The 19,394-nt window shown below is 39.0% G+C and overlaps 1 protein-coding gene across 1 annotated transcript in view; it reads left to right on the top strand.

The window, feature by feature from the left end:
* Window positions 1–6,619: 6,619 nt before the first annotated feature.
* The window catches only part of ntng1a (netrin g1a), a 173,320-nt gene continuing 160,545 nt past the window's right edge, over window positions 6,620–19,394 (top strand). Inside the window, exon 1 of the mRNA XM_055151258.1 lies at window positions 6,620–6,868. Coding sequence (XP_055007233.1) covers window positions 6,620–6,868 — 249 coding nt within the window. The remainder of the gene's footprint in view (window positions 6,869–19,394) is intronic.

Raw genomic sequence — 19,394 nt, forward strand, 5'->3', positions numbered from 1 at the left:
ATCCATATGATTCTAGTGAAAGTGTATGGAGTTTAAAAACACATTGAAACACTTCCTGTACCAGAGGTGGGACTTGCAAGTCGTGATTTGGACTCAAGTCAGACTTGGGTCACAATTTTTAGGACTTGAGACTTAACTTGATAAAATAGACTAAGACTAAGACTCAACTTTAGGCCTATGACTTGAGAAGACGTGATGCCTCTGCTAAAAAAATATATGTTTTTAGAATATACTTTTCTCTTTACAGTTGATAAATGTGGTGCTGAATTTTACAGGACAAACTGGACCATGCCCCCCCCACTTCTTTGTTTTGGATGAAACCGAAGTACGTGAGATGGTATGAGCAAATGTACTACAGTAATACACAGTACAATACAGTAAATCAGAGGAACTACAAAGAACATGATCCTTCCATTTCAGTGCAAACTACCTGATAAAATAACTGCACTCTTAAATCTGAATTCTTTCTATTCTGACCATAATGATTCACACTAAGATCTTGTCAAGACATTTAAAAAGGAAAAAATTGCATTTCTACAACTCTTATATAAATACACCATGACTTTTTAAGTACAATTTAGCTTAAACGTCCTATAAATTGCAAAAATCTAAGCTAAATGACTTGAAGCTCAAAGCACACGACTTGGACTTGACTTGGACTTATGGGCTAGTGACTCGGGACTTGAGTTGGACTTGTCTGTCTTTGACTTGATGATAACATTGATCAGAATATGGTTTATCTCTAATCTGTCCTACTATTTTTTATTTGTGCGTTACAAGCAAAAGTTTTATAGTTTAATTATTGAAATTATGGATTTTTGTCATATTCATGCCAAATGACATTCATAATTCATTCCATATGCTTTCAGTGTACAAGCGATTCAAATATACCAACTCAACGAACGCATTTCTTCACACATTGAGACATCTTATAGTTATTTTAAAACCACATTAACCTGTAGTGTATGACCTTATAGTGCACATTCACACTTCGTCTGTATTTCTTCTCCTTCTCTTGCACCAGTGAAGTTATAACCTGGCTATAATGATGGTAAGGGTCTGCTGTGTCCGCCCGGGGAGTACTATAATGACCTCTCTTTTGTGATGTCTATTGCTTGTTACTGAGGTCTGGACCAGGCTTGTTGTCTCATTACTCCGGCCCCTTTATCTGAGTGTGTGGGTTAAGCATTGCACGCACATAGATACTCTTTGGGTCCCTCTCTTTATTCCTAACATGATAATATAATGTGTGGTAATGGGCGCGGGGAACAGAGCCAGGAGGTGCACAGGATAATTGGCTGCCTCCTCACCTGCTGACACTATCGCCGTGACAACGATGTGTTTTACATTTAAGACGGTACATTTCTGTCCCCCTTCACCTCTGCACCATTCCTCCATGCAGCTCTCACTTAAAGCACTGGAGTTTTTCACATATGTTCACCATACTAAATTCTAACTCGCATACATTTAGTTTCAGTTTTTTTGTTTTAATTTGTGTACATTACATTTGTCCAACATTTTATAACATACTGATCAGGGAACTGCTATTAAACTAAATTATATATATATAAAAAAAAAGTTCTGTCATATAATTGCAAAGAATATAAATAACTGCGACTCCAATCTTTCACTACCTTTAACCAATAAGTCACAACATTTTTTTTGTTGCTTTTCTGGTGAACCTGCCTGTCTCCATAAACATGTTATTGCTTTACCTGGGATTTTCCACAGTAGTGCTTTAAATTTATCTGTATCCATGGAGACAAGCAGGTGACGGCACCAGTTAAGGGTCAGATCATTAAGAAGTTGCCGATACGATACATACCTCGATACATAGGCCACAATACGATACATATCTCAATACAATGAGCTTTCGATTCAATACGATATATTTCAAATCGATTCGATATGGTTCAGTAAAAAATAATGGCTAAATCATGACTGTGATTCTAAAGTCTTTGTTAAACCACTTCTTGTGTTCATGTGAAACACAAACATTTTAATCATCAAAACAGTGAAAATGTCAAATGTGTTGCATAAATGAGTTTCCTTCCTCTAAACAAGCAACAAAACTGTAGCGCTGTAACAAAATAATTGACTAAAATATACCAAAAAATATTCTTGGCAATATATCGATACTGCAGTCCACAAAATTTATATTGTATCATCACATTAAATGATAAGATATATCTATATTTTTAAATTTATGCACACCCCTAGTGGAGATGCATTTTTGAGGAACAAAATTCTTGTTATTAAATGAATTTAAGCTAGACATGCTCAATGCCATGCACAATAGACAAATCAATAACATTTCCATGGAAACCAGCAGGTACCATACCCACCACCAGAAAAGTTACACAGAGCATCTTTAATATGTTCATATTTTTTGGTTGATGTGGTACATTGTTGTATAGTGATACCTTTCTCAGTAAAGTAATCCCATCTAAGACCCATAGTTACGTTCCCCGACCACTTGCACCCTCTAGTTGTATAAACAGAATAAGATGCGTGGACATTGCATTTAGACAAACTTTACTGATCCACAAGGGAAATAATTTGGACGCAGTAGCTCACACATCACAATATAATATAATAACAAAGACCAAAAATATAAAGAATAATAATTAATTCTAAAAAATAAATAGCAAAAATAGCAAGAGACAGCTGTCAAATAAGTCATAATTATATAAAGGTATATATGTACAAATCCATTAGTTATCCACTACTGGCTTTACTCCAGTTTTCCCCCTATATGGACTGATGCTCAGACAGTCTTAATCCTCCTTATGTAACGTCCCTGTATGGGCCCTGTGTGAGGTCTCGCTGTCTGTGTCTGTACTGGTCACACACAGCGTCACACCGCAGTGATTGATTAAGCTCCAGTCAAACGTCTCCCAGTCTGTCCCTCCGTCTCTGACCGCTGCTCTGCTCTCCATCAATCACCCACACCCAGCTGAGGAGGACTGCACCACGAGTGTCCCTCCACCGAGACAGGGCCAGCCAGGAGTCACTGTTCACATGGGACATGGTCGTTACAGGGACATACGAAGGTCAGGACTATAACAACATTAAAGGGGGACTATGGATTTTTTATCATGAAAGAGTGTGAAACTTTTTCTAGAGAAGGATCTACCATGCACCTGCTTGTCTTTCATAGACTATAAATATAAATGGCACCAAATGGGAAGTGAGCATGGGCATGTTTTTGGCTCCATCGATTTGGTTCCAATTCATTTAACATTGAAAAAGTGGTGCCCCTCTCTCTGTTCGACTTGTCAAATGTATTAACCAACTCTACATGATCCTGCAGTTTTTATTTTGCTATTTTGTCCATAAATAAATTCATAACTCCACTCAACAAATTTGGCCGTATAACTTCTGTCCTCGGTGAGCTTCATTTGACTAGAGTTGAACGCTATGGTTGATGTCACACTGTCTTAGTTCACTTCTTTACAGAGTCTGTGTTGTCTTAATCCAGATGTTACTGTTTTGTCTGGAATGCTCCACAATATGGCATTAAACATATATATCTTGGCTCAGGTCTCCAGCTGTTGGCTTCACCTGTGAGACAACAGGGACACAAATAAGTCTAATGCCATACTGTGGAACATTCCAGGCAAAGCAATAACATCACCATCGTGACAAGTAGATGGCGGACATCTTGTCAAAGAGAAATTACAGTTTATGGTGAAGTAAACAGCTTTGACATAAACACATTTGTGAGTCAGTTGTTGATCAATTCCTCATTCTTCTTCTCTGTCTCGGTCTTGAATGGGTGCACTGACCTGTTGACCAGAAGTCTTTTATCTTACAATATATAAACTGTGTTCATCCTTGAGCCTAGTTGTATCCTGGTGTAGCCCTGGTTTACTTCTGGTCCAGTCCAGGTTTTATTGCGTGCGTAAATATGATCTTCTCATCAGACAGGAGGTCATACCACAGAGATTTGTTTGTATTTTTACCCATTCCTCAGTGAAAATAAACCAACCATAAACTGTTTGCTTGTAAATGAAAAGCGGTTTTATCCGTCACAACCCATAATTAACTTCTCTACACTTGTTGTACAAATACAGCTGCTGCCATTTATTTTAATGCCATCACAAATGTGCTTAGCAACCACTTATTTCAAATGTCTTTATTAGGCTTGTAAAAGATCGCATAATATTGTTTGTTTTTAAAGCCAATTTAGTCAGCAATTTGCCATTCATCCGTTCCAAAGAACTTGTGGGAACGTGGCAATAATTCAAAGGTACATTTTGTAACTTTTCTGGTGGAAGGCTTGAGTCTCCATGGAATGTTCCACAGTGTAGCATTAAACTTGTCTATTGACTATTTATTCAATTGCAGGTGTTATTATAAAACACCTTAAAAACATGCATTCTCACTGTTTATCTGTAGATCTGACCTATGACTTGGCCTTGTGGCATCTTCTCCTTGTCTGTGTGGATATATATTTAATGCCACATTGAGGAGCATTCTAGGCAAAGCAACAACATCTCCATGGAGACACAGTAAACGAGTTAGCCAAAACTAAAACACAGTGCTATGTAGGGATAGCCAGGTTGGCGCCACCTAGGTGCCTCCACTCAATTTCATTTCTCTCCAGCAACTAGATCAGGAATTGGAATACACTAGATGGTTCGCAAAAACACTGGAAGTGCGAGTTCGGGCACCAGCCAATCAGCGAAGAGCCATACATTCTGTGTTGGCAACGATTCCTGAGATCAAAGATTTAAAACAGGAACAAAGAGAATGTTTGGTGAATTTTATCAAGGGGAAAGATGTTATTGCCCTTCTTCCTATGAGATTTGGGAAAAGCTTAATATACCAGTTAGCCTCGTTAATGGCGCATTACATACGTCACGACCAAATTGTAGCTATGAAATTTTTAAAAAAGTACCCGCCTACCGTCGATCAAACAAATTCTAACGCTGCAATGGTTTCTACGAAGTGAAACCAGCTGATGAATCAGGGTAGTATAGGGGCGACTGTTTAAAAAAGAAAAAAATATCCATCCATCCATCCATCCATTTTCGTCCGCTTATCCGGGGCCGGGTCGCGGGGGCAGCAGCCTAAGCAGGGACTCCCAGACTTCCTTCACCCCAGACACGTCCTCCAGCTCCTCCGGGGGGACCCCGAGGCATTCCCAGGCCAGCCGAGAGACATAGTCCCTCCAGCGTGTCCTGGGTCTTCCCCGGGGCCTCCTCCCGGTGGGACATGCCCAGAACACCTCCCGAGGGAGGCGCCCAGGAGGCATCCGGAACAGATGCCCGAGCCACCTCAACTGGCTCCTCTCGACGTGGAGGAGCAGCGGCTCTACTCCGAGCTCCTCCCGTGTGACTGAGCTCCTCACCCTATCTCTAAGGGAGCGCCCAGCCACCCTACGGAGGAAACCCATTTCAAGCGCTTGTATCCGCGATCTCGTCCTTTCGGTCACTACCCAGAGCTCATGACCATAGGTGAGAGTAGGAACGAAGACTGACCGGTAAATCGAGAGCTTCGCCTTTCGGCTCAGCTCCACAACGGTCCGATACAGCGACCGCATCACTGCCGAAGCTGCACCGATCGCCTGTCAATCTCCCGTTCCGTCCTTCCCTCACTCGTGAACAAGACCCCGAGATACTTGAACTCCTCCACTTGAGGCAAAGACTCCCCACCCACCCGGAGAGGACAAGCCACCTTTTTCCGGTCGAGAACCATGGCCTCAGACTTAGAAGAGCTGATCTTCATCCCAGCCGCTTCACACTCGGCTGCAAACCGCCCCAGTGCACATTGCAGGTCCTGGTTCGATGAAGCCAACAGGACAACATCATCTGCAAACAGCAGAGATGAGATCCTGTGGTCCCCAAACCGGACCCCCTCCGGCCCCTGACTGCGCCTAGGCGCAGAAAAAAATAAATTTAAAAAATCATATATAACTTCAATTCGTTCTACAAATTAGAGACGGATTTTATGTTTCAAAACTATGACTCAGTCCGACACATCCAGGAGCATAATCTTGCACTTTTGCTTTCCACCCCAGTGCCCAGAATATAAAACCAATATAAATCAGTAATGCTCCTCTTTTTTGACCTTGCAGTATTGTGTGAACACAGCCCATATGTTAGAAGTGTGAGTGCTGCGATCAGGTGAGGATCTGTAACAGTGAATCTGAGTGACGACTCGGGTGTGAAAACTCAAATCTCCTATTCACCCCGAAGGCCTCACGCACTAATTTCCTGACTGACAGCAGACACCAATATGGCCTCCCTCCATGTTATTCACACCTACCCAGACACCTCAGTCGCGGCGCCTGCTAATGCCTTTTCACTATCTATTTCCATTAAAAAGTGTATAGTCAAACCACGTCTTGTCTTCTTTTATTTCAGATCACGAGACAGAGCTGGAGCTATGATTGACGGCAGGGCGAGCTGAGGGCATCGCCAGTCATCCTATCTGCAAATTTCTTCTTCAATGGACTGGTGACTGCTTCGAAATCCTGCAGACAACGGCCATCTGTGGCAAATACAAAACATTAGGAGACCGAATAGCTACAAGGACATGCTACCTTACTTTAGCTAAACTGTTTTAAGTGGATTCCAGTTTGTACAAGTTGAAGTGAGAAGAGGAGAAGACCATGCGTTTTCATTTAGCGTTAGCGTTGCAAGCTCTGTGGAGTGGGGTTTGCCAGGCAGCCATGCAGCACTACCCCACAGCTTGGGGGCACTACGACGTGTGTAAGTCCCAGGTCTACACGGACGAGGGTCTCACCTGGGATTACATGGCCTGTCAACCTGAAGCTGCAGATATGACCCAGTACCTGAAGGTGACGCTGGACCCCCCCAACATCACCTGTGGAGACCCCCCAGAGACCTACTGCGCTCTGGTGAGTACAAAAGCAAACTCAAAGCTGGAATAAATGAGTTTATATGCGTTTTGGAACAGGAATCATATTTTTTGTTAAGAATTGCATCAAGTTGTGGCTAGAGGATGAGTGAATATTTGTTTCTGTGTTATCCTTGGCCAGTCTGCTGAGTTTGATTTCTGTTGCTGTTTGATAAATAATTGATTGTCATAAGTGATTTAATGAAGATCACACTTAGTGAATTCATTTTCATGGTTAATTTTGGCCAGTAGGAAACTACCCACCATATAAATAAAAACTTAACAAAACAAACAAAACAAAGAGCCCTCAACACTAAAGATTATGTAACTTTTCTGATGGACGTTCACCTCCTGCTTGTGTGTGTAGAGATCTCAAATTTGTCTAAAAAATTCCACAGGATGGTTTTAAATTTGTGTATCTTGCATGTATTGCATAGCAGTTTGTCATTGCTCATAAATACCTTGAAAAACAAATATTCTTACTGTGAACTAGGGTTGGGCGCTATCCAAATTTTTATACCATTAAACCTTCTCAGGATTTTACTGGGGTATACGGTATTACCAAAATGTTTTAGTACTACTTTGGTAAGTTACGAATCTGCACCGCTGTATGGTCTATTAATATGACCTGCAGACTTATAATTGCTGAAAAGTTTCATTTGAACCATCTCCAACGTGATACACACACAGAGCAGACTCGCTGTCAGCCGCACATCCTCTGTCGCAGAAAGAACAGTCATATTCCACAGAGTCGCGTCCTTTAGTCCCACAGAAGCTGACATCAGGGATCAGCGCACAAGGAAAGAGCTGTTTTTATCAGCGCTTTATAGTTTATGCAAATGAGCCATGTGGTTTTAAGTTTTGTTTCTGTAAAACATAAACAAATGTGCGCCTGAAGACAAAATGCTGCCAAATCGCAGAAATAGTAGTATTTTTTTTGGGGGGGGGACCAATTTGCTTATGGCCTGACTTGCCATCTTGTCTTGGTCTCTCTTATGAGCGTCACGTGACAACGGAACAAAACTAATCAAACGTCATCTCCCCATGCAGTTAAAAGAAACATTATAGATACTATCAGTTTTAAATCGTGATAGCATTAAATTAAAAATACATGTGCAAAACAAATTTAGGTATCAATACATTATAATATTATATTAGGTCCTTATGTGCTGCACATTTTTTTAATGACAGTAATCAAACTGACATTGTTGCTCCTTTTTGATACCGCAGGATACCGTAATACAGTATTACCGCCCAACCCTGCTGTGAACAGATCTAACCTCTAATTGTGGAACATACCAGGCAAAAAAGAAGGTGGCGTACACTCCACCAGAAAAGTTACACAGTGCACCTTTAATGTATAATCATTTTAAACAATAATACATTCAGTAGTTAATTCATCTATTTTGAAACATCAAACTCCATCAAATAAATGCTACTGAGCCATGTGTTGAGGCTGACTCCAAAATAAGGCGCTTTCATTTTTGTAGTAGAGTAGTAGCTTATCATTTGGTGTTCTCTTGATAAAAGCCATTTTAGCCCCAATTGGCTCTACCTTTTGAATTAATAGCCCGCGGATTTAGAACTCATATCTATTCTTGATTTGAAAATTGCCGAAACCACAATATCCTTTCAAGCTTTCAAACCAGTAAATGAACTATTGTTTCGTGCATTCAGTTGGATCTAAAAGTACAGCTTGGATTTGTAATTGTCTGGCTTTTTGAAAACACGTGTGGCGCTCTTGATGTTGAAAATGAACTCACAATCATGAAAATCTTACATTCCCAGTGGAGCCCAGAGCGAGGCGTATCGGGTCAAGTATTTAATTAGCAAAGCCCCCTCCTCCTTCTCATTTCGGCTCCTTTGACTTTGAGAGGCTCAGTGTGCGGCTTCGACTAAGTGGTGATGGTTCCATTTTGGGGCGTTGCGTGTTTTCAAGTCATCAAAGATTCTCTCTGAACGAAATGTATTCCTCAACAGCTTCAAGAGCCCTTTAGATAAATGAGATGTTTCACTAGAAGTATTTTGGTAGTATTTTTGTGAAGTATAAATAGTATCTGCCGCCAGCACTGAGTCAGCTGAGGGGATGTACTGTAAGGATTGAACAAAATGCATTGCGTGAAAGATCAAGAATGACTAGAAAAGAGGGGGAACGTCAGGGAGAGGGACTCAAAGGACAAAATATTCAAAGTCTGAAGAACTAATATCGGCTCCATCGGGTGGGATAGGCGCGCGGCTTTGTGAATAATTTAACATGTTTTGTAGCTAATGTGTTTTATTCATAGGACACATTATTCAAGGCGACATCTCAGAGGGAAATGCTGACTGCCAGGGTCGGCCCATTCAAGGTTATGAAGGTGAATATTGTGGTTTAAGGGTCAGGGCGGAGCTGTGTGTCTGAGCTCTGCTTGTGGGTTACATTCACATATAATAAGAAAGAAAAGAGAGGAAGCAGAGGCTAGTAAACGCTGGCTTCAGAAGGCTAGTATCATTTTGGTTTTCACTTATTCACTATTGTTTACCGACGTTTTGGGAGTGGTTGATAAAATATGTATTAAAAAAATCACAATTTTCGTGGAGTCAGATCATGATTTTGAATTCATCATGTACATCTAGTATTTTTACATTGTCTTGTAATTGAATGAAGCCCTGATTCTTCAAAGTAAAAATTCTAGCTGACTCTTACAGACAGTGACCAATAGGAAATGAGTTAAAAAGGAACAAGTATCTGTATTTGAGCATTAAACAGATATTTACCTTATTCCAAAATTTGCCATCATCATTTGGTGTTACATTATTTTACATGAGGCTGCCAATCTTAAAAGCAAATAAGTTCTATACTCACCACAAAGCTGTTTTAAACTCTCCCAGAAAATTGGTGCAGTGCTGACTGGTCGGTTCACAAGATTATTGAACATTTCATCATATTTTAGTGGCAGAACATTTATCAAATTCTTGAAATTAATGTGAATCATACTTAACTGGAAGTGCTACTACAAAGAATGAGTCACATTTAGAGGCAAAAGTGGACACAGCAAAATAAGATCAATAGTGAATCATGACCGTAGAGTGTATAAAAGAAGTGGAGTAAGCGAGTGTGATGTCACCCATAGCGTTCAGCGCCGCTCAAATGAGGCTTGTGATGCTCACGGTTAGAGGAGCGAATCTGGAGCCAGGCTATATGTTATGAATGTGTTTTTTTATGATTGAAAAAATAGGGGGAAAAAAAAAATCAGGATCATGTAGAGCGGGTTAATATGAAGATTTTAAGACGAAAATGACGAGGCTTACTACAGCAGTTACAAACAGAGGGGCCTCAAGATCTCAACGTAAGTCAATTGGAGCCAGGGTCAGAAGGAGCCGGAAGAGCCGCATGGTGCACTTCCTATTTGGCACATGGCGGCTAGTGTGGTAGCTATGTCCACTCTTTTATACGGACTATGATCATGACATGAAAATGCATGTCATCACAGGAGAAACATCATGATTCGACTTTTATGCAAATGTTATTCAAATTTCTGTTGTGGAATAAATGTATTGATGTGTTCGAATTACACTACTTATATGGTTGACAAAGTTCCCACTATTGTCGACAACTAATAAAAGACAATTTTTTTTTTTCCTTTTTAGCATAGATGGAGTCCTGTAAATCTTTGATAAGTTGAAGCAATTACTTTTGCTCTTGGCATGCGGTAAAATTATACAAAATAAATTTATAATAAGAGTTGGATAAAAAAATCAATGCGTAACAAATTTGCTATTCAGTCCTTGTCATTTAGGGCTGTCAGTAACCAAAATAGCATCAGACATCGCATTATTTTTGATTTGAAACATGAGCCTCCAGATGAAATTTCCCATATATTCAAACCCCTACTGGTACTACAGCCACTATTCCCTCACTGCGTAGATATGACTCAGTATACTGCACTAATAACAGGCTCCATGTTTGTTGTCTTGGTCTCTTGTCTGCGGTTCCCCTTTAACCCCTGATTGATCTGCTGGCCTCACAGCGGCTGCTCTGTTTCCTCGTGGATAAATTGGAGCATGTTTTCTGGGCAGCAGTGATCCGTGTCCGATGGGAGCTGCTCCGGTTGGACATGCACGTCTGAAACCTACTTATTATGATTTTGTTATCATCATTGTCAAGCCTGTTTCATTTTGGCAATTGCTATGCTGCGTTCAAGCACTTGTATTAAAGGTGCAACTTTTCTGGAAGAGGGTCCGCCACCCGCTTGACTTCATGTTGTTTATTCCTGAAAGGTTCTGCAGTATGTCATTTACTTCAACTCCATGGGGATAGTTGAAGTAAATGACAGGCCACATCACCAGGTCAAGTTACAGGTCAGATCTGTGAAGTGGACCCACTCACAGAAATGATGTGGTAGTTTTGAAAAATAAAAACGCCTGTCATTGAACAAATAGAAGATATATAAAGGCAAAGCAATAAACATCACAGCAGATGGTGGACCCTTCACCAAAAACGTTATGCAAAGCACCTTAACTTGTTGTCAATACTTACTTAAACCTAAGTTAGTGCAAACGGTATGAAATAATAAAACCATTATCTCTTTCTTAGCATTGAATAGCCCAATATGAGTCAAGCTGACAGAAAGGAGCTATGTTACCTTTAAAGATGCACTGCACAACTTTTTTGGTGGAGGGTCCCCCACCTGCTTGTCTCCATGGAGATGTTATTGCCTAACACTAAACATATCCATAGTATTTATTCATTACAGGTGTTTCTGTATAGCCTGATTCATGAGCCGGTTTCACTTCGTGGAAACCATCTGACCTCGCAGCATGAGGATTCGTTCGCTCGATGGTAGACAGGTACTTTTTTAATTTAACCAGTTGCTGCTATTTGGTCATGATGTATATAATGCGCCTCTAACGGGGCTAACTGGTATATTAAGGTTTTCCCAAATCCCGTAGGAAGAAGGGCAATAACATCTTTCCCCTTGATAAAACTCACTAAACATTCTCCTTGTTCCGGCTTTAAATCCTCGATCTTAGGACCACAAAAATGGACCCAGACAGGTGCTTGAGATTGACTTCATGGCTTCACAGCTCTTTGCTGATTGGCTGGTGTGCGGTCTACAAATTTCAACTCTCCACAGATCTGAACTGTAATGTAGTGCAGTACTGTAACCTGCTTGTTTCCCTTGTGCCAGGTTGGTTTATTCTATTCTGTAAAACATTATAGACAAAGCAATAGCAGTACGTGACCCTCCACTTGAAATGTTACGCAGAGCACCTTTAAGGAAACAAAAAGTGTTTTAAATTTTCAAGTATCTGGAAACGTTTCAGCTTTAGGTGCTTGTATGAAGTGTGTGGATATTTTTTGTCGTTGATTTAAAACAGTGTTGTCAATTCTATGTTGATCTTTTCTATAGTTTAATTTTCCCACTTGATTAACATCTCACTGATACCTGATATGTCTTGGGGTAGTTCCTTATTTTTTTTTTTTTTGCCATTGCCACTTTAAAAAAAAAATCTAGATTACTGTAGTGTTGTTGCAGTAATCATTAGCTCAGTTTATTGCAGGAAATATTTTTCTATTTCCTGATTTTGCATAGCTGTGTATCTTCACTGTCACTAATGTCTCTAATCATGATTGGTTGATTCAATATATTTTGACAGCCTCCGTTGCCATTTGTCATGTTTTTTACCGAGATTACTGTAATGTTGCAATTATCATTAGCTCAGTTTATTGCTGAATATATTTTTCTATTTGTGGATTTTGCATAATCCATTGTATTCTAAATGCACCCGTCTTATCTGAGTGCCAAACAGAGCTGCACCCACAGACACACACATGAGCCGGATAGGGCATGGCCAGACTATATAAACCAGGATATCTCCAGTTGCCACCATCATCCAGGGTCAAAGATAGTGAAGAAAACACCGCGTGCACACACACACACATACACACACACACAGAGACACATACCCCGACACACACACACTCCCTCTCTCTGGCTAAAGACGTTTTATTCCCCCTTCTGGCCCCGTGACCTTTCCCATTGCAATAAGCTGGCATTCACTGCACTCCGTCTGCAAATCTGCCATATTATGAGATCTCAGCCTCCCCTGCAGTTAGACTGGACTGGCCTTTAACAGCCTGGACAGGTCTGTGGCTTTGACTCCAGTATGAGGGAGTTTTTGGGGAAACTAGAATAAAAATGTGAAAATAATTATTTAAACCAGGTATAGATTTTACATTTTGTATTAAAGGGTGGTTGGTGGAATTGGTTTATTAGTATAATAAAATAAGCTTTCATTGCTCAAAACTGATTCAGGTACAGTGTAGGTAAGCACAGTGTCTCAGCTGGTAGAGCACTGTCCCACTGACCCAAAAGTCAGTAGTTCAGTCCCCACTCTCTTCAACACAGACTAGAGGTGTAACGATATCCAAGTCTCACGATACGATATTTTCACGGTATGAACCTCACGGTACGATATTTATTGCGATATCGTGGGAAAGCTCAAAATATCATACTGAGAGATTTGGATATTGTTACATCCCTATCAGATTGTGTTAAAACAAAGCTTACATTAAAGCCTAACGTGAGTAACAGAGCTTCAGACAGAGCAGTGCCTACAGTTAGCATCACCAACCTGGGGAATGTTGTTGGCATCAGCTGCAAAGTATCAAAATTGGTGATGAGTAATGATATGAGCACTAGTTTCAACACTAATATTCACTGTTAAAATGACCTTTTTACAATGAAGAGCCTTTAGCTGCTAATAGGTAAATTGTCATAACAAGAACGGAAATAATACCATTTATTCATGTTTTGCCTGTGTCCCGTGTTCTACAATTCAATTCAATCCACCTTTAATTCACTTTTACTCTGTGCAGGAATGAAACACGCTGCCGGAAATGCCTCAAATTGCCTAACGCTGTGATGTCAAACAGTTCTATTGAATGGATAATTGGGTTTTCAATGCGCTTTAATTGCTGTTACTTTTCGTGCGAATTTGACCTTTTTAGGAGGTAATCGGCGAGTTCAGATGGCTGCCTGCGATGCTTGACTTTTCCTCCTTTCAGACAAAATCCAGGGTATAAACAACTTCTGAGAATGTCACAACAGCAGCTCAGTCTCATCCTCCTCTAACCCTGCAATGAATATGATCGGGAAAAGGCAGAGGGCTGCTGACAGTGCACCGCTACAGAAAGAAATGTTAGACACGCCGTTGGTGATACAGTTGTGTGGATGTAGGTGTGGTTTATCAGGTGGTAAAAGCTTTGTATATGCCCACACCTGTAATCAAGATCAACGTAGAACAGGTTATTGTTTGTATGAATGTAGCTGCTTATTTCACATTTATTTGCATTGTAACACACTTGAAAACATTGCTATGCTTTACAGAGAATAGAAGAAGGTGACAACATACACCATATCATTGGACATATGGTATAATAAACTGGGGCTGGGGATCATTAAGAAGTTGACGATACGATACATACCTCGATACAGTGAGCTTTCGATTCAATACGATTTGATATATTTCAAATCAGTTCGATATAGTTCAATGTAAATAGGTTTAATCATGGCTGTGATACTCAAAGTCCACTAAGTTTGTGCAACGTGAATATGAAAAACACCCATTTTACTCAAAAATGTGAAAATGTCAACACAGTTGTAGCTCTTACACAAAATAGTTTAGTAAAATATACCTAAAAATGACTCTTGGCAATATATCGATACAGCAGCCCATGATATTGATACTGTATCATCAGATTAAACGATACGATATATAGATATTTCAATATTTTTGCACAGCCGTAATATAAACTGGAAAGTCAGAGTTTGCAGTTTTCCTCTTCTTTCCAGTGCAAGTGAATAGTTAGTCTTGTAATTCATCCTTGAGCATGGAAGAGCTAAAATAAATCTGAATAATGGAAAAATTAGTATTTTCTACAAGTTTCAATTTTACACAAAATTGAAACTTGTGATCTTTAAGTCTTATTGTAATTACCTCCTCACAAACATACCTGGAGTTGTTTTCTTACATTCACACATGTTTGAGTAATCCAAAGTTCAGAATGTTCTCTTCCAGCTTGAGATGTCATGTGGTGATTATTTTCAAGTTAACTTCTCCCTTTTACCTTTTGTTTTGTAGAGATTGGAAATTCCACAGCAGAATATCCAGGTAAATCTAATGAAGGCATGTGGAGTTTAAAAACACAGTGGAGCACTTCTTGTATTTCCACATGGCATTACAAAGTGGAACAGTGTGTTTTCTGTTTGAGAGAAGAACTCTAAATATGCAGGTTTTGTGAATTAGGTATATTTGTGATAAGGAAATAACATTATAATATAGATCAGAAAATAGAGTAATATGGGCCCTTTAAAATAGCCAATATTAAAGCTATCATATGTGAAGGTTGTCAAGGTTGTACCAAATCTACATTTTGGGATTTACTGAGTAAGCGCTTCCCAAATACAGAAGAATAAGGACTGAATATGAACATCTTGTTAAAAAGCCCAACTGTCTGGCTATCACTTTGTGTAGGCTTTGTTACATGTTTATTTTAAGATGCAGTTAGTCTTTCACATTCTCAGCAGACTATATGGAAATGCTATTTATTTGCATAGTTTAATTGTTACTGCAACATGTAGCATCAAAGCCGTTAACTTCAACAGCCACAAAAGTCTCATCTGTGGTTTTGTTTGTCACAACTGTTCCTTAATGAGGCAACTGACCAATCAGTTTTGAGAAAATCTGCTTTGAATCCACCCACTAACTCACTTGGATCAACAGCGGGCTTGTTTTTCGACACTAATCTCCTTCAGATTAAACTGTAGGTGGTTTTAGAAACAGAATCTTAAAACACATTTCAGGACAATGCTGCTCCTCCTACTGTTACAAGATGCCTTTCACTTTGTGCCAAAATATGACAGATTTTGCTTTGAGTGGATTTCAAAATGAGACAGAAGAATCGCTTGTTGTGTTGGAACACGTATCATCTGTTGAAACATAAGGTAGTTAAAAAAGTCTGGTTGATGCAATATAATTTGATAGGATCCGTTGTCATTTTTCAAATTTTAACATTGATTTTTTATTTATTTCTTTTACAAAATTTGAAAACTAGATTGCTAGATACAATTCAAAGTTTTATATGTTAAAATGAGGGAAGAGTGTAGCCTATATTACACTATTTTCTGATCTATATTATGTTGTTCCCTCATCAAAAACATATCCAGAGTTGTGTTTTGTTATATTCTCACGCAAATCCTGCATACTTGGGTTCTTCTCTCCAACAGAAAATACGCTGTTCCACCTTGTGATGTCATGTGTTAATACAGGAAGTGCTCCACTGTGTTTTAAACTCCTTACACCTTCACTAGAGCTAGATAATTTCAGCCCAGGAATTGCCAATCTTTACTAAACAAAAGGTAAATTGTAGCTGTTAACTTCCAGTTCATGACATCATAAGGTGGAACAGAGCATTTTGGACTTTGGAGATGTAGACAGACAACAGTAACGACAGTATAACATGGCTTAAAGCTCACAAGAAATAATTTTGTTTAATATAAGACCTTTAAATGAACTGGAAATGTACTTTAAATCCAATGACATGGTCTGTTTACACATTATTACCTATAGAATTTCAATTATATCATTATCTGTTTTTATATAGTATTAATTATTTTATAGTGGATATCAAGAACACTTTTTTTTTTTTTTTTTACATTAGATTCATAAATTGTAACTTAGCTTTAATCAATATTTTCCAGAATACCAGGCTTGCTAAAAATTACAATAGCCTAATCATTGCTCTCCATCAGTTCTCATTATTCTCATTATTAGCTGGGATGACCAATTAAAGCACCATTAGTGAATTTCATAACCCACTTTAATTGCCTCCTGTTACCAGTGTAAACTCCATGTAAGCGCCCTCCCCACAGCCTCATTGAGTCTGGATTGGTCTGAAATACAGCGGCCTGCCGGGGCTCGGGTTTCAGCTCTCATCAGCACTTCCTGCTTGTAAATTGATGGCACAAATAGATATACTGTACAGTCTATGCAACTAATACAGCAGGACAGCTACAGCAGATTTACAATGCACTGTTAATAATGCAACGACTCCTAAAAAGGGAGAGATGTGTTTATTCAATACACTGAACATATGTTATAAAGTTGTGAGTAGTTTTCAATCTGCATTTTAATTAGAAGTAGTAGCACGTTTATAAATTACTCTTTGAATGGAGCTCAAGAGTGACCGCCCAGCCCTGGTTCCAGAAGTAAATTTCTCATTTGTTTCTCCCATAGACAATTCTAAAAATATATATTAAAAGTTTGAAAGCTTGCTCAGGCATAATCAGCCGGTAACTAATGAGCACAAAAATCTGTTTGAGATTTTATACACTGCCAAGTTATTAAAACATTTCGCCAAATCTTGCATTTTACATGTGCTTTTTGGACTTAAAATAACCACATTATGAATGGTGGTCGCCACCTAGCTGCCTCTGCGATGTTTTTGAACTCTTAATATCTGAATTTTTCTCTGTGTGTCTATGAGAAAAATTAATGGAAAATTTACAGGACAGTGAGTGCAGGTTTGAAATACAATATTATTAAAGGGTCATTCTGGAATTTTGGATATAGGACCTCATTTCCTAGTTAGCCAGAGAGTTGAAGACGTGTGGAGACACTTTGTTTAATATTCCATCCAATCCTTGGATTTGCAGAGGTCACTGGTGCTAGGCTAGTGCATGTCAATGGCCATAGTTAACCTGCCACTAAAAACAGTCTTACCCACTCGACAAAGCACCGAAGCAAATCTATTATTACACCAGACTCATTTCAGAAGTAAAACCAACCTTGCATTTGAAGGATTTATGTCTGAGCAGCAGTGAGTTGTACTTCCTGATAGAAAGCTTGGCAGCGGTGGACTGATATCACCTAGAACCTATCTTACCAGCAAAATTCATTCATGCGATGTAAGGTTAGTTTTATTTCAAACATTATTCTGTCAACACAGACATTCACATCGACAGTCTTGCGTAATAATAGATTTGCTTCGGGTGTTTTGTGGAGTGGGTAAGTGTTTTTAGTGGCAGACTAACTATGCCCATTGACATGCACTAGCCTAGCACCAGTGACCTCTGCAAATACAAGGACTGGATGGAATATTTTAAAAACTGTCTTCAGACGTCTCCAACACTCTGGCTCACTATGAAATGAGTTCCTATGTCCAAAATTCTGGACTGTCCCTGTAATGTAATGACTCTTTAAAAGGGAGAGTTTGTAGAATACACTGTAAATATGTTATAACTTATTACTGGATTGTGAGTGGTTTTCAGTATGGATTTCAGTAAGAAGTGTTGCCTCTATCTCCAGATAAATGTAATAAACTCTTACTCAGCAGGACTCTTTTGTATGGGTCCTGTTTGCTTTGAATAGAATTATTACATTTATATATCAGTGCATTGTATATTTAAGAGCAGGTAGTGTGTATTAGATTAGTCTGGCACATCCAGAATGTTATCTCTATTTTTTTTTACACAGATGGATATGAATATGACCCCCACATGATCGTACAATCAGATTATTTTTTTAAGAAATAAGGAGCTCATCAAGGAGAAATTTCTCTGACAGCAGATTAAACAGTTTAGTACTTTACTCATTGATTTTTCACTTTGGCCTGTTTTTTTTTTATATATATAATTACTATATCAACTTATTGTTCAATATATGAAACAACAGCAATATTTTTGGAGGTCAGGTCGTGTGTACATTTTCTTTGCAATACTTTTTTTTTAACCAAATGATAAGATATAAGATGAGAAAGGTTGAATAAATCACTTTTATGATTCATTACAAATGCAAACTAACTACCAAAGTGTTTCATTCTGCTGTTTATTTATTGAAGCTCATGATTTTCTAACAATATTTTACATTTAGAACTGCTTTATGGAGGGTGTAATCCTGCTTTAGTATTCTTGTGTCAGCGGCATATCTCAGTTTCAATATTATCGTCTATATTTTCTTCATCAATAAATCTGCAATATTTTTCAGTCCCTTGTGAAATCTTTTCCTCGTAAGCAGCCGTATATTTGTTTTGAAACAGACAAATTATGCATGTTCTTGATTGCCTGATTGATCAACGGATTCTACTTGTTTTTAAACCTCTCCAAAGTGGATACGTTTTATTTGTAGAATAATATCGCAAGACCATAGTATTTTGTTGCTTCAAGTTAAACTCTTCTGGCTTCTAACCCTTCTACAACTTTTCATTTTGTCTCCTTTTCCCCAGTCTTATGTCTCTTGCGTTCAGTCCATCCCTCACAGTGTCCATCTCTCTGACCAATGTGAAGGTTATATACCCAATACCCACACAGCACTTCATATTCTATCCACCTCTTCTCGCCACATAAAGTTTGCATGAGCGTCGGCCATGGTCTGAATTCTGATCGTTTTTCTTATTTCCGTTTCCAGTGTTATTCCTGACAGGCTGTGGGGCTCATGAGGAGTCCATTAAACAGGTATTGGTTTGAAAATCCCTCTCGCGCTAT

Source organism: Boleophthalmus pectinirostris, unplaced genomic scaffold, assembly GCF_026225935.1.
Source record: "Boleophthalmus pectinirostris isolate CB_2022bp ecotype Guang Dong unplaced genomic scaffold, ASM2622593v1 HiC_scaffold_15, whole genome shotgun sequence".
Classification (NCBI taxonomy): Eukaryota; Metazoa; Chordata; class Actinopteri; order Gobiiformes; family Gobiidae; genus Boleophthalmus; species Boleophthalmus pectinirostris.